This window comes from Echinops telfairi, unplaced genomic scaffold (assembly GCF_000313985.2).
Source record: "Echinops telfairi isolate 266 unplaced genomic scaffold, ASM31398v2 ScPeMD7_1713;HRSCAF=2227, whole genome shotgun sequence".
In the NCBI taxonomy this organism is placed as follows: Eukaryota; Metazoa; Chordata; class Mammalia; order Afrosoricida; family Tenrecidae; genus Echinops; species Echinops telfairi.
In genome coordinates, this window is record NW_022105611.1 from 22,182,798 (window position 1) to 22,196,189 (window position 13,392).

Below are 13,392 nucleotides of genomic sequence, written 5' to 3' on the forward strand. Positions count from 1 at the left end.
CGGAGACGCTGCCCGTACTCAAGATGGCCGCCACTAAGGGAAAGGCGGGCCGGACGGCCCCAGGGGCTGGCAGCGTGGAGTCACGTCGTCCGACTCCGTCGCGCTGGTTTTGCGTCACGGGTGGCGGGAGCGGGAAGAGGATTTAGACCGCGGCCGCTCGGCTCTGGCGTGGCGGGAGCTGGCTGTCTACGTCCGGTCCCCGTCCGGCTGGATCTCCGTTCCACAAGCGCCCGGAGCGCGGCTTTTACATTCGACCACGTTTGTGGTGTCACCTCAGCGGCAGGCGGGAGCGGAGTCCCTCTGCACTTGAGCCACCAGCCGCGATGCATGTGATCAAGCGAGGTGAGGGCCCGGGGAGGGGACGGCAGGCTGGGTGCGGAAAGGAGAAAAGGCGGGCGGGTGGGGGAGGTGGGGTGCAGGGACACGGTTAACCTTGGCCTCCCGCCCGCGCCGCTTCCCGCGCTTCCAGCCGCTGCGCTTCCCGCCACGTCTACTTTCTACGTTCAGTCAGTGTCCCGGGACTTTGGCCATCCTGTCGCATTTCCAGAAAGAACGCCTGCCCTTTGCCGAGTCGCCCCGGGTTTCCAGGCCTCCGTTGGCTTCCCAAGAGCCTCCAGGGCAGGGAATAGTAGCCCCCCTTTACCGGCCAAGAAACTGAACCGCCGAGAGAGCTCGGGGGACCGGCCCAAGGTCGCCTCGTTGGTTGACAGCGAGGCCAGGGCTCGAGGCCACGGTTGACAATGGAGCGTTGTTTGAAAACCTGGGGTGGGTTCGTCCGGCGCTTCCGGCCTGGAGAAAAGAATGAGGCCGGTGAGACAGCACGGGCTCCCCGAAAACCACCCCACGGGCCGTGGCCGAACCCTCTGACACAGGTTTCAACAAGTCCTCGGTCGAATCTGCTCACCTCTATTAAAGCGATTATTTCAAAATTGTTGTTAGGTGCCCTCGAGTTAATTTTCAACTCCTACGGAATTCACTGTGATCCCGTAGGCCCGTAGTGTGCTAGACCATAACTGCCAGGCCTTTCTCGCCCCGCAGAGCTGCTGGGTGGGTTCAAACCAACAACTTTTTCATTAACTGTTGTAAAAATAAAAAAAAACAACCAGTCACCGCCGGTAAATTGAGCCTCCCACGGCATGGCTGGTGGGTTTGGATCGCCGACCTTGAGTTTAAGCGGTTCACTCTTAAGCTGCAGCACCACCAGTGCCCTCAGTAGACGCTGGATGGCAAACTGGATGCTTCTCTTTGTCCATCAGGTTTTGAACATTTCAGACAGGGTCATTTCTACCTCACTTAGCATAGAACTCTCACTAGGAATTAAGGAAGCAACTGATAGAGGGAGGATTTACAGTTGAGTGTAGAAAATTCACCTGAAAATGGTTACATCAAAGAAGGGAATAACGGGGATTTTTCTTTCTCCCCCCCACCCCCCAAAGGCATGGATTCTTCATTTCTGCCTTTTGAGCGTCTTTTCCTAATGAGAGGACACCATGCCCTTCAAGGAGACTAAGGTTAAAAAAATAAAAGTTGAGGACTATTAACAGTTAATGACAAAATGCTAAGTGCTTTGGAATTTAGCATAGTACTTTCAACACTTTGGATTGTATTCCTCTGTAAATACATTTCTACATTCATGACTGAAACAAAGCTGAAACAAAAGCTTATGAAATAAATAACTTCTAAAACTTGTTGAAGGGACCTGGTAGCATAGTGGGCTATAAGTTGGCCACAAGGTCAGCAGTTTGAAACCACCACCTGCTCCATGGGAGAAGAATGAGGCTGTTATAGTTCGGCCCTGCCCTATAGGGCTCATTGTGAGTTGAAATGGCTTGATGATGGTGAGTTGGTTTTTTGAACTTTTGTTTATGCTCTGATGATCTCTCTGATAAACTCAGCTAGGCTCTTTATATTCTCTCCCTCCTTTTCCCTGCTTTCTTATACCCTTCCTAATTCTATTTCCAGCCATTTATATTATTTTAAACTTGGTGTGTGCTGGATTCTGTGCTGGGCACTGTGTCACAGGAGTGAGTAGGCAGGCATGGTTTCTATGTTCGAGGGTCTTCAATTGGGAATGAAACAAAAAAAGTAATTGTAAAATAATGTGATAAATACTCTGGTAAGTTTTAAAGTACAGCCTTCAGGAGCCTAGTCATTTAACTATTGTTCAGAGAATATTTATTTAGCACCAAATCGTATGAGAAATTCGTCGGTGCTAGGAATTTAGCAATGAACAAAGCAGACTAGATTGATTTTTCTCAAGGAATTGACTTTGGGGTATAGGTGGGAGTGGTAAGTAGACACAAGAAACAAACGTGTAAAAATGGCGTGAGGATGGTGTCTGACCTCCTCTAACTTCACAAGGCAGAGGAGAAGGATCAAGAAGAATAGCCCAAAGTTTAGTCCTGTGAGTTGGGAGAACAGATAGGCTACCACCCTCCAACCTTTTTATCAATTCTGACACCCAGCTGTCCTGTCCCTTCCATGGCACTCCTTGCTGAGTTTGATAATTTGTTGCAAGGACCACACAGAACACACAGACAATACAATTATGGGGTTTATTAGGTAAGTGATAGGGTCAGTTCAGGATCAGAAACCAGGATAGCTTCCTCTCAGCTCTGCCCAAAGGCAAGTCTCTGCTCCTCAGCTTGGCTTCTACTCTACCCTGTTTAGGAAAACAGTATAATGCTCTCTTAAATTTGCCAATGAGTGCCCAAAGGCATCTCAAGCCACCAACAAACCTCCAACTAAAGGTGCTTAGTTTTCTCACTCTTGGTCTGGAAACCCACCTAGCTATCTTATGTTGGTCTGATTTTGCTGCTACTGTTTTTCTAAAGGTATTATAACTTTTTAAAAAAATTCTTTCTGGAGGCTCCAGGTAGAGGAAACCTGAATCCAAAGGATCCTCTACTCCTGGCTCTTTTGTCTTAGTGATCGAAGATCCTTCTTACTGTCTCTTAGAAGTTTCATTTTAAGGCTTATTGGGATTGCAAAACTGACATAGTTATGTTTGGGTTCTCTACCGTATTTGCATGGTCCCATTCTCACAAGGGTGCCATGCACCTTATTTACATTCTTAGCAAGCTATCCAACCCCTCTGTCAGGCCATAAACACCTCATTTTCACAGTCATTTGGTGGAAGTTACAAAAACTATGGCTTACTTACTTATAGTGACCCTATAGGACAGGGTAGAATTGCCTGAGTTTCTGAGACTGTAACTCGTAGTGAGTAGAAAGCCTCGTCTTTCTCCTAAAAAGCAAGCTGGTAGTTTTGAACTGCTGATCTTGATTGCAGCCCAACTCGTAACCACTGTGCCACCAGGGCTCCTTAAAACCAGTCATCTACAGCACTGCTATAAGAGTAAGGAGATTTGAGATAGTGATAAGCAGAATGAAGGTATTGTAAACAAGATGTGATAAAGAATGACTGAGGGATAATATTTGATTGGGCAGTCTCGTGGTTCCTCCAAGGTACTGACGTTTGGGCTGAACCCCAAATAACACTTATGGGCCAACCATAAGAAGCTCTTCCTTGGTCTTAGAGACTTAAGATTTCCTGAAAAGAATTAAGGTAGCTTTTTATAACCAAGGAGGAGTCAATTAGTGTTCTAGAGGATTTCAGAGAAGGAAGATGTCACTTAGTTAAAGTGGTTTAGGGTGGCTTCATGGAGGTGGTGAGATGTGGAGGGTGAGTAGAATTTAGATATATGAAAAGGCAGAGTAAGATGTAAGCTCAGCTCAGGAATTGGAACGCTCTGTTAGCAGCCCTGGGGCTCAGTGGGTTAGATGTTAACTGAGAAGTTGGTGGTTTAAACTCATCAACCACTCTACAGGAGAGAAAGAAGGGACCACCGGCTTGCATAAAGATTGGTAGTCTCAGAAACCCAATTTGGGGTCATGAGTCAGAATCAACTCAATGGTGGTAGCTGTTTGCTATGAGAACTTAGGATATTTTGCAGGTGAGGTGGGCCAAATTAAGAATGACACCCCCCCTCCACTCCCTGCCCCCTCAAACTTTTTACTGCGAATTAGCTGAAGGAATACAGAGTAGATAATCAGTTATACATTAAACAAATGATCAATGATTGTCAGAGGAAAAAAAAAACTTATCAAGCCTCCTTCATCTGCCTTGCTTCCAGAACATCTGTCACTCTCTTGGATATTACTTCTCCTTCACCCAAATAACACCTGTTTACCCTCTAGTCTGTGTCTTTTCCTGCCCTCCCCTCCCTTGCTCCCACCCCTGGTAGCCATCAAAGTTTGTTTCTTTTAGTGTGAAAACTTTTTTTTTTTTAAATTAAGTGTTCAGCTGGCAGTTTGAGTCCACCAGCTGTTCTGAGGGAAAGATGTGGGAGTCTACTTTGGGGAGCTCTGTGGGACAGTTCTGCCCTTTGTCTTTTAGGGTCAGTATAAGTCAACTCCATAGCAGCAGGTATTACGTACTGTGTGCTAGGCATTTGGGAATACATTGGTAAGTAAAAAGCATTCAAAAATCTTTTTCGGAAGTTATATTTCAGTGGATGGAAGAAGAGCCACACAATAAATAAATAAGCTAAAGATGGTGACTAAAAGCATTGAAACTGATAAAAGGAGATTTATGTTTGAGGTACAACAGTTTAAAATAAGGTGATCAAGAAAGGCCTTGTTGAGAAAGGATATTGAATAAAGACCTAAAGATAGTACGGAGGCTAGGGTAGAGTAAGTGAGGAGGCAGGGAGAGTAGAAGGTAAAACTGGGGTGAGGAGGCAGAGAGAGTAGATAGCAGATTGTGCAGGAGTCTGTGGACTATTGTAAAAATTTTGACTTTTACTGTGAAGGAAATAGGAAGCCACTATTAGGGCTTTTGGGGTGGTGGTGATGGAATGGCTTTGAGCTTGTTTTAAAGGATAGCCCTGGCAGTTGTGTGGGACAAGGGGGAAAAGAGATCATTTGGGAAGTTATTGTAAGAATCCATCTGATTTATTATATAGGGGAGGGGGAAAATTTGAATATGGAACCCCTAATTTTCTTTCCTTTTTTTTTTTAACTTTTCATTGTGAATTGGGTGAAGGTTTACAGAGCAAATCCATTTTCTATGCAACCATTCCTACAAATTTTGTTTCTTGTTGTTGATACCAGTCCTCACAGTGTAGCATACAACATTCTCCCTCTGCTTCTCATTGGTATTCCTCCATTTTGAACCCTTCTGAACTCTTCCCTTTTGATCTCAAATGATGGATTATTCTAAGGAGTGTGTGCCTCCCTAGTGCTATTGTTCCCTTTTGTGTTAGTCTGGATAGACTAGAGAAACAAATTCATAAACACACATATGTGTATAAGAGAGAGTTTTATATAAACGGGTAATTGAACATTAAGAAAGCATCCCAACCCAGTCCAGTCCAAGCCCATAAGTCTGATATTAGCCCATATGTTCGATACCAATCTATAAAGTCCTCTTCAGACTCACGAAACATTCTGTGACGCTGAATGTAGGATGATCGCAGGTCAGTGGGTAGAAAATCTTTGGATCTAGTGGTGTAAGCATTCATTCAGCGCTGGCAGGGAACTCTACGTGGTTTCTCCAATTCCCAGGGGTCTGGTTGCATCAGGGTAGGTCCATGTGGCTTCTCCAGCTCCCAGAGTAATGCCATGTGTCTGGTCAGTAGAGTATCTAGAGCACCTCCAAGGGAGTGAGCAGAGAGAGCGAGAGAGAGTCTGTCTCCTGCCTCCAAGGAAGAAATACATGAATTCTCAGAAGAAGGCCATGCCCACACAGGCCTCATTGGCTATGAGCCGATTGAAAGACTAGACTCACTGTTAATCCTCTGAAGTCCTAAATTGACACCAGATTATGTAACTACTACACCTTTGATAAGCCTGTCTATTGTTTGGCTGAAAACTGAGCAAAGGGGGTAAGTTTGTTCGAGACCTAAGGGTGGGTAAGGTTTCACTAGTCTGTTAAACCAGTAAGCCTGGTCTTAAGATTTTGAGTTTCGTTCCGTATTTTGTTTCCCTCACTCTGTCTCCTAGGGCCTTCTAATGTGATTCCTTTTCAGACCACTTGGTGGTGGTTCCTGGAGGCCATAGTTCCTTAAATCCATTCATCTATTGGACTAATTGTTTTTATGCATGTTCAGTGTTCCTCACTGTTCTTTCCTTAGATGGCTAAAATCCCTAATTTTTGAAGATGGCATTAGGTAAGCCAAAAAGAACTTTTGCCGAATCCATTGGGAGTTTGAATCTTTCATCTATGAAATAACATTTCCTGTTGGTCAATCTAAAAATTTCAGACACTGATTACATTTTGATTTTTTTTGACATTGTCATCTTAATTGTAGTTCTGACGTCAATTGTATGATTTGATTCTCCAGATGGTCGCCAAGAGCGGGTCATGTTTGACAAAATCACATCGCGAATCCAGAAGCTTTGCTATGGACTCAATATGGACTTTGTTGATCCTGTAAGTAAATAGGGTGTATGTCTTGAGTTCTTTGCTTCATGTGATCCTTCCTATTTCTCTCACTTTGAGCTGGCCCTTCGTTTATCTCTTACTTTGTGTGTGGGTGTGAACACATACTCAAAGGGGCTTAAAAATTTGTGTAAAAATAAGTTAAAAAGTAATGGAAACTTTTCATGAACGTTTTGAAGCTCCTTTAAAAGAAAAATTGGAGGTACATACAATGGTTAGTAACAAATAAACTGTCGCTATTTTGTGATGTGCGTCAAAACATTATTCTTACTTCATTGTGTTAAAAATGTTTTATCGTATCTGGTGTTGCTTTCTTCTTTTTTTATGTATAGAAAGGTATACTATCTACTACTATCAGACAGACATTTAACTGCTGTTACATTGCAAACTACACCTAACTATTCTGACTTATGTGTAAACTTAGACTTATGTCCAGTTTAGGAACGGAATTCATTCATAATCTGGGGACTGCCTATACACTACGCCTTCCAAATAAACAAACTCAAACGCATGGCCATTGAGGTGGTTCTGGCAATCCTGTAGGGCAGAGTAGAACTGCTCCATTGGGTCTCGGACACAGGAAAGCTTCCCAGAAGCAGAGTGCCTCTTTCTCCCTCTCAGTAGCTGAATGGGTTCAAATGACTGACTTGGTTAGCAGCCCAATGTTGAACTCACTACATAACTAGGAATCCTTGTACACAGACATACTTCTTAGGATTTGTTTCTCTTAATCATACGAGGGGGTACCTCTCTCCCACCAAAAAACACACAGAAAAGACTTCTGCTGGGTGGAGCTTTCATATTACGCATTTTTCCCGTTGGGCGAGCATCGAGCAGCTTGCTCTGAGTTTGTGCACCAGTGGCGTTGCCTGAGAAGGTTCTCTGTGGTCACAGTGAATTTTTTCATAAAAGCACTTTCGCTCAAACCTTGTTTCTTGTGATGGCTGTTTAAGAGAACAGTTTGGGGCTGTGAAATTTTGTTTCCTGCTTGGGAACAATGCCGCAGGAACTATTGTGATGTTGAACACAGCTTATAAAGCCAGCACTATGGGAAAAACTCAAGTGTATGAGTGGTTTTATTCCTTTCAAAAAAGGTAAAATGTTGATTGATGACAAACCTCGTTCTGGATGTCCATCAACTTCCTGGATGGACGAAAATATCAAACAAAATTCATGCACTTGTGCTTGAAGACTGATGACGGACTGGACTATCTTGGAGCTCGGTTCAGCGAATTTTAATGGAAGATTTGGGGAAATTTTGCTGTGAAATTTGTGCCTCAGGTTCTGACTGACCTGGAAAAAGAGCATCGAGTAGAAACATGCTGTGCTTTGAAAGAACAGCGCGAAGCGACCCAGACTTTCTTTCCAACGTCATTACTGGTGATGAGACATGATGCTGTTCTTATTACCCTGAGACCAGACAACAATCAAGCCAGTGGAAGACGCCATCATCACCTCGCCCCCAAAAAAGCTCAAGTGAAATTTAAGATCAAGATGATGCTCATTTTCATTTTGATGTGAGGGGGGATAATGCATTTGGAGTTTGTTCCACTGGGTCAGACTTAATGAAACTTTTTATTTAGAGGTTCTGAAAAGATTGCATAACAGTGTGACATAAAAGGCCTGATTTGTGGCAGACGTAGAACTGGTTTTGCCACCACGACAATGTACCTACTCACAAAGCCATCTCAGTGTACCAGTTTTTGGCCAAAACCCCCAGCATACTTCTCTTGCCCCACGCACCTGACTCACCTGACCTCGCTCCGTGCGACTTCTTTTTGTTTTTGTGAATGAAGAGGGACATGAAGGGACAGCTATTTGATGATGCAGAAGAGGTGAAGAAAAATACAAGGGAGGTTCTGTCAGCCATCCAAACAGATGAGTTTGAAAAATGTTTCCAAGAATAGAACCACAAATTTGACAAATGTATTAAGTGTAATGGAGAGTAGAATACTTTGAAGGTGATATTGTCGTTTTGTAAAAAAAATTTTAATACGTAGCTTTGCGGGGGGATTCTGTTTTGTTTTTTGGGGGGTTACTCCCTCGTATGTGGTGTTCACTTGTGCACTGTGTTTTAAAAGTGGAACCTCACAATCTTGAGAACGGTGTAATGCTATGAGGTCGAATGGAAGATCTGAATGGTAATATAACCTTGGACAAGTGTCAGTAACTTGAACCTCGGGTTCCTTATGTAAAATGGTGATAGTCATAATACTATCTCAGAAAGGTGATTGTGAAATATCAGAAGATTATGAGAGTTGCCACTTTGTCATTTATGAAGTGCTAAGGAAAGCGTAGTCATTAAACTTTATTTGATAAACCCCTAAAACCATTGCCCAGAGATAATCTTTAAGCCTTGAACCAAAAATAGCCCCTGAGGTCTTCAAACAATAGTTTAGCTTTACTAGTAAAGAATGCCTTGACCATTAGCTTCTTTTAAAAAACTACCTACTGTATATGGGATCAAATTGACAACAGCAACTAGAAAGATTAGATATGACCTTCATGGGGCAGTGAGTTCGTGCGGAACAACTCAGCGAAGGAGAGAGAATGGTTGCACAACTTGAGTATAATCAGCGTCACTGAATTTTACGTCGAGAAGCTGTTGGATTGGGTACATCTTGCTGCATGTTCTCAAATGACACAGCCTCAGATCTCCATCTTTCGTTTTTAAAATGTGGTAAAAATACAAATAGCAAAATCTTTGCCATGCTAACAGTTTTCACAGGTGCATTTCAATTCGGTGACACTGATTATGTTCATCTTGCTGAACATGTTACCTGTTTCCACAATCATTAATAGAAACTCGGTGGCCCTTAAGCAGTGACTCCCCATGTTCTCTTATCAGTGGAACCTCGGGTAGCCACTGATAGCGCTGCAGACCTTCATCTCCTTTGATTGGAATGGTTCAGATTTGACTAATTTGCTTTTCTTTTTTCTAATCATTTTATTTTGGGGTCTCTTACAGCTCTTATAACAATCGATACATATATCCATCGCGTCAAACACTTCTGTACATATGTTGTCATCATCTTTTTCCTAACATTTTCTTTCTACTTGAGCCCTTGGTTATCAGCTCCTTTTTTCCCTTCCTCCCCCACTCTCCCATCCTTGCCTTCTGTACTTGCTCTTATACGGGTAAGGATGTAGCTCGAGCCCTGATCACATAGGAAAACCTTGAATGAAAGGTGAGGAAATGTTCTTTGGTCTCTCTCCAGCTATTTCTCTGTGAGACTTAAGTTTTTATCTTAAAGTCTATTACCATTTTTCCTTAAGTGTCACCTTTTCGCTGTATGTGTAGTATGTATTTTCTGGCAGTTGTGTTGGTCTACGAATTCTCATTACTGTGTTTTCCACAGCTCACCTTTCTGAAAACTAATTTTTCTGAAAAGGTAGTTGGCTGTTTTATTTCATCAGTATGGTTGTTTTCCTAATTGCTTTTTCAAGGAATTTTATTATTGGGAAAGCACAAGTAACTCCTGGTGTTGTATTTGTAGGCTCAGATCACCATGAAAGTAATCCAAGGCTTATATAGTGGGGTCACCACGGTGGAACTAGACACTTTGGCTGCTGAAACTGCTGCGACCTTGACTACTAAACACCCTGACTATGCCATTCTGGCAGCAAGAATTGCTGTGTCTAACCTGCACAAAGAAACAAAGAAAGTGTTCAGTGGTGAGTCTGGGGTGGAAAAATTAGAAAACAGTTCATATTCTCAGAACATTTTTAAGGGGACAAGAGAAACCTTGACTGTCAAAAAAAAATAAAAAAGGTTACATCTTATTTAAAAATACTGAAATGTATTGTCTGATAACTGGTGTTAGAGCAGTTAGATAAAGGAATATTTATCAACTGTGTTCTGCCTTAAGCAATATAATCTAACAGTTGATCTCTTAGCACTACCAGCAGGTACTTTTATTCTTTACTATTCATTTTACAGGAGTCCTGTGTGTGGCATAGTTGTTACACATTGGGCTGCTAACTGCAAGATCAGCAGTTCAAAACCATCAACTGCTTTGTGGGAGAAAGACGAGGCTTTCTCCTATAAAGGGTTAGTCTCAGATACTCGTGTGCAGGGCATTCTTACTCTGTCTTAAAGGGTTGCTATCAATGACAATGAGTTTTTTATTCTTTTTACAGCTTGGGGAATGTGGACAAAGGACAGTTATATTATTCCGTTTATAAGAAGCCAACTGGTAGCCTAGCTGAGTTTAGAAATCTTTTTGCTCTCAATTTTAGGTCTGCTATTGCCTCAATAACTATATCTTTCCTCATCAGTAAGTTTATTAGAAAGATGTCATTGCTCCTGAAAATGCTCCATAGATTCAATTCATTCCCATTTTGAAATGTAGTTGTGTGTGTGTGTGTGTGTGTGTGTAAAACTTGTGCTAAGAGTTGCTATTATGCATTGAAGAAGAGCAAAGAAAGAGAGCTAATTCAAGGTGCTCTTAAGGCTCTCCATTCCGAGTTTTGAGTTTCTGCTCTGTTAGGGTAAAAAAAATGTTGCTGTTAGGTGCTGTTTAGTTGGTTCCAACCCGTAGCCACCTTATGCACAACGAGTGGAACCCTGCCTGGTCCGGCCATCAGTATCACAGCTGTTCCTGTGCCTGAGCCCATCGTTGGAGCCACAGAGTTAATCCATGTCCTTGAGGACCTTTCTCTCATTTTGCTGCCCCTCTACCAAGCATGAGATCCTCCTGCAGGCACTGGTCTCCTGATGACAGTTCCAAAGTATGTAAGATGAAGTCTCACCATTCTTGCCTCTAAGGAGCATTCTGGCTCTGGCTATACTTCTTCCACAACAGATGAGCTTATCTAACAGTCCATGGTACTTTCAATATTCTTCACCAGCATCACAGTTTAAATACAGCAATTCTTTTGTCTTCTTTATTTAATGTCCAACTTTCACATGCATATTGGGCAATTGAAAACACTATTGTTTGCTTCTTGAGCACCTTAGTCCTCAAAGTAGCATCCTTGTTCTTCAGTACTTGAAAGAGGTTTTGTGCAGCAGATTTACCTGATGCAGTATATCTTGGCTGCTGCTTCATGAGCATTGACTGTGGATTCAAGCAAGACAAAATCCTTGACAACTTCAACATTTTCTTCCTTTACCATGCTGTTACCTATTGATCCAGTTGTGAGGATTTTGGTCTTTACATTGAGTTGTAATCCACACTGAAGGCTGCCATCCTTGATCTTTATCAGCAAGTGCTTCAAATCCTTGCCTTCAGCAAGCAATGTTGTGTCATCTACATATGGCAGCCTTCCTCCAATGCAGATGCCACATTCTTCTGATATTGAGCTTCTCCATTGTCTCTTCCCACAGATGTAGTTGGTTTGATTTCTGTCTATTCCATTTGTATAGTTCATGTGTATAGTTCATGTGTATAGTTGTCTTTTGTGTTGTTGAAAAAGTATTTGCTGTGAGCAAGTCGCTGGTCTTACAAAATTCAGTCTCTCTTTCTGTTTCCAACTTTTGCATTCTAATTGTCAATAATTATCAGTGTCTCTTGATTGCATGTTTGATCAGTTTCTGACTGAAATTATTGGTAGAGTTCTTTAATTACTTTTCACCAACTTTTGTGGTTGGGTCATAAATTTGATTACTAGCTGTACTGATTGGATTTTCTTGAAGGCAGATAGATATAATCTTATCGCAGACAGCATTGTACTTAATGACGGATTTTGCAACATCCTTTTTGACAGTGAATGCCACACCATTCCTCTTGATTGTGTTATTCCCAAGCATAGTAAATCATGTGAGTTTCTGATTCCAAGTGACCAGTACCAGTCCATTTCAGCTCACTGAAATAGGATATTGGTCTTGGTGCGTTCATTTTTGACCACTTCCAATTTTCCTAGATATATACTTCACACCTTCCAAGTTCCGATCATTAGCAGATTTTTGCATGTTTCTCCTTACTTTGAGTATAGTGCAAATGAAGATCCCAAAGTCTCCATTCCCACAGGCTTTATCTAACTGATGTCACCTTGATCAACTCCATTCCGAGAAATCCGCTCCTCTTCCGTCACATTTCCAGTACCCTCAGACGTGAGGATCCCATGCTCCGGGACTATCTCTGACAATGTTCTCCCACTCAGTAGGTCTTCAGTATCTGCAGTATTTCGAAGCTGTGTTTTCAATGGCTCCTTCCTCCAAAGTAGGCCGCCGATTCCTTCTTCAGTGTCTGTTCTTAGTCTGGAAGCTTGGCTGACACCTGTTCATTTTGGGTGACCCTGCAAGCATTTGAAATGCTAGTGATACAGCTTCCAGCATCACAGCAACATTCAAGCCACCACAGTACAACAAACCGACGGACAAGTGGTGGGGGAAAAAATTAGGAGGAATTATCATTTCTAACGACTAGTTTGCAACCAACAGTTTTCAGTGCGGACAGGGTATCAGAATCCCCTGGTAAACTCTTTCCAAGTGTCTGAGCATACACATACTCTATCTTGAAGATCATTTCCTCTAGTGAAGCAAAGCGATACACTTAGTCATCATGTATAACTAGTTATCTTCTGCTCTTCAAAAGTTTGGTTTATGTTCCTTGGCTTTTATGAAAGACCTACATTAGTACCTGCTTTTAGTAACCAAAAGAAATTTGAAGCGGATTTTTGCTTTTATGGAAAAAAGTAAACCAATGGAATTTGGTTCAGCATTTGTTTTGCGGCAGCAAGCCGATGAAGAGCCAGTGCTTATCCTCAGCAGGGAGAGTGGGGTTGCCAAGCTCCTTCCCCAGGAACTGACCAGCAGCTCAGCCTCAGCATTTGTATAGCTTTGAGCTGTGTAGGTGAACACTATCCCGAAAAGCAAACTCACTGCTATCAAGCCAGTCCTGACTCGGTGGTAACCCCAGAGGGCAGAGAAAAACTACTTCCTGAAGTTTCTGAGACTAAATCTTTCCGGAAGCAGAATGCCTCATTTTCCTCCTGTGCTGTAG

The 13,392-nt window shown here is 42.6% G+C and overlaps 1 protein-coding gene across 1 annotated transcript in view; it reads left to right on the forward strand.

Moving 5' to 3' along the window:
* Positions 1–132: 132 nt before the first annotated feature.
* The window catches only part of RRM1 (ribonucleotide reductase catalytic subunit M1), a 46,440-nt gene continuing 33,180 nt past the window's right edge, over positions 133–13,392 (forward strand). The window contains exons 1-4 of the mRNA XM_045293188.1: positions 133–342; positions 6,348–6,436; positions 9,943–10,131; positions 10,685–10,722. Coding sequence (XP_045149123.1) covers positions 324–342; positions 6,348–6,436; positions 9,943–10,131; positions 10,685–10,722 — 335 coding nt within the window. The 5' untranslated portion in view covers positions 133–323. The remainder of the gene's footprint in view (positions 343–6,347; positions 6,437–9,942; positions 10,132–10,684; positions 10,723–13,392) is intronic.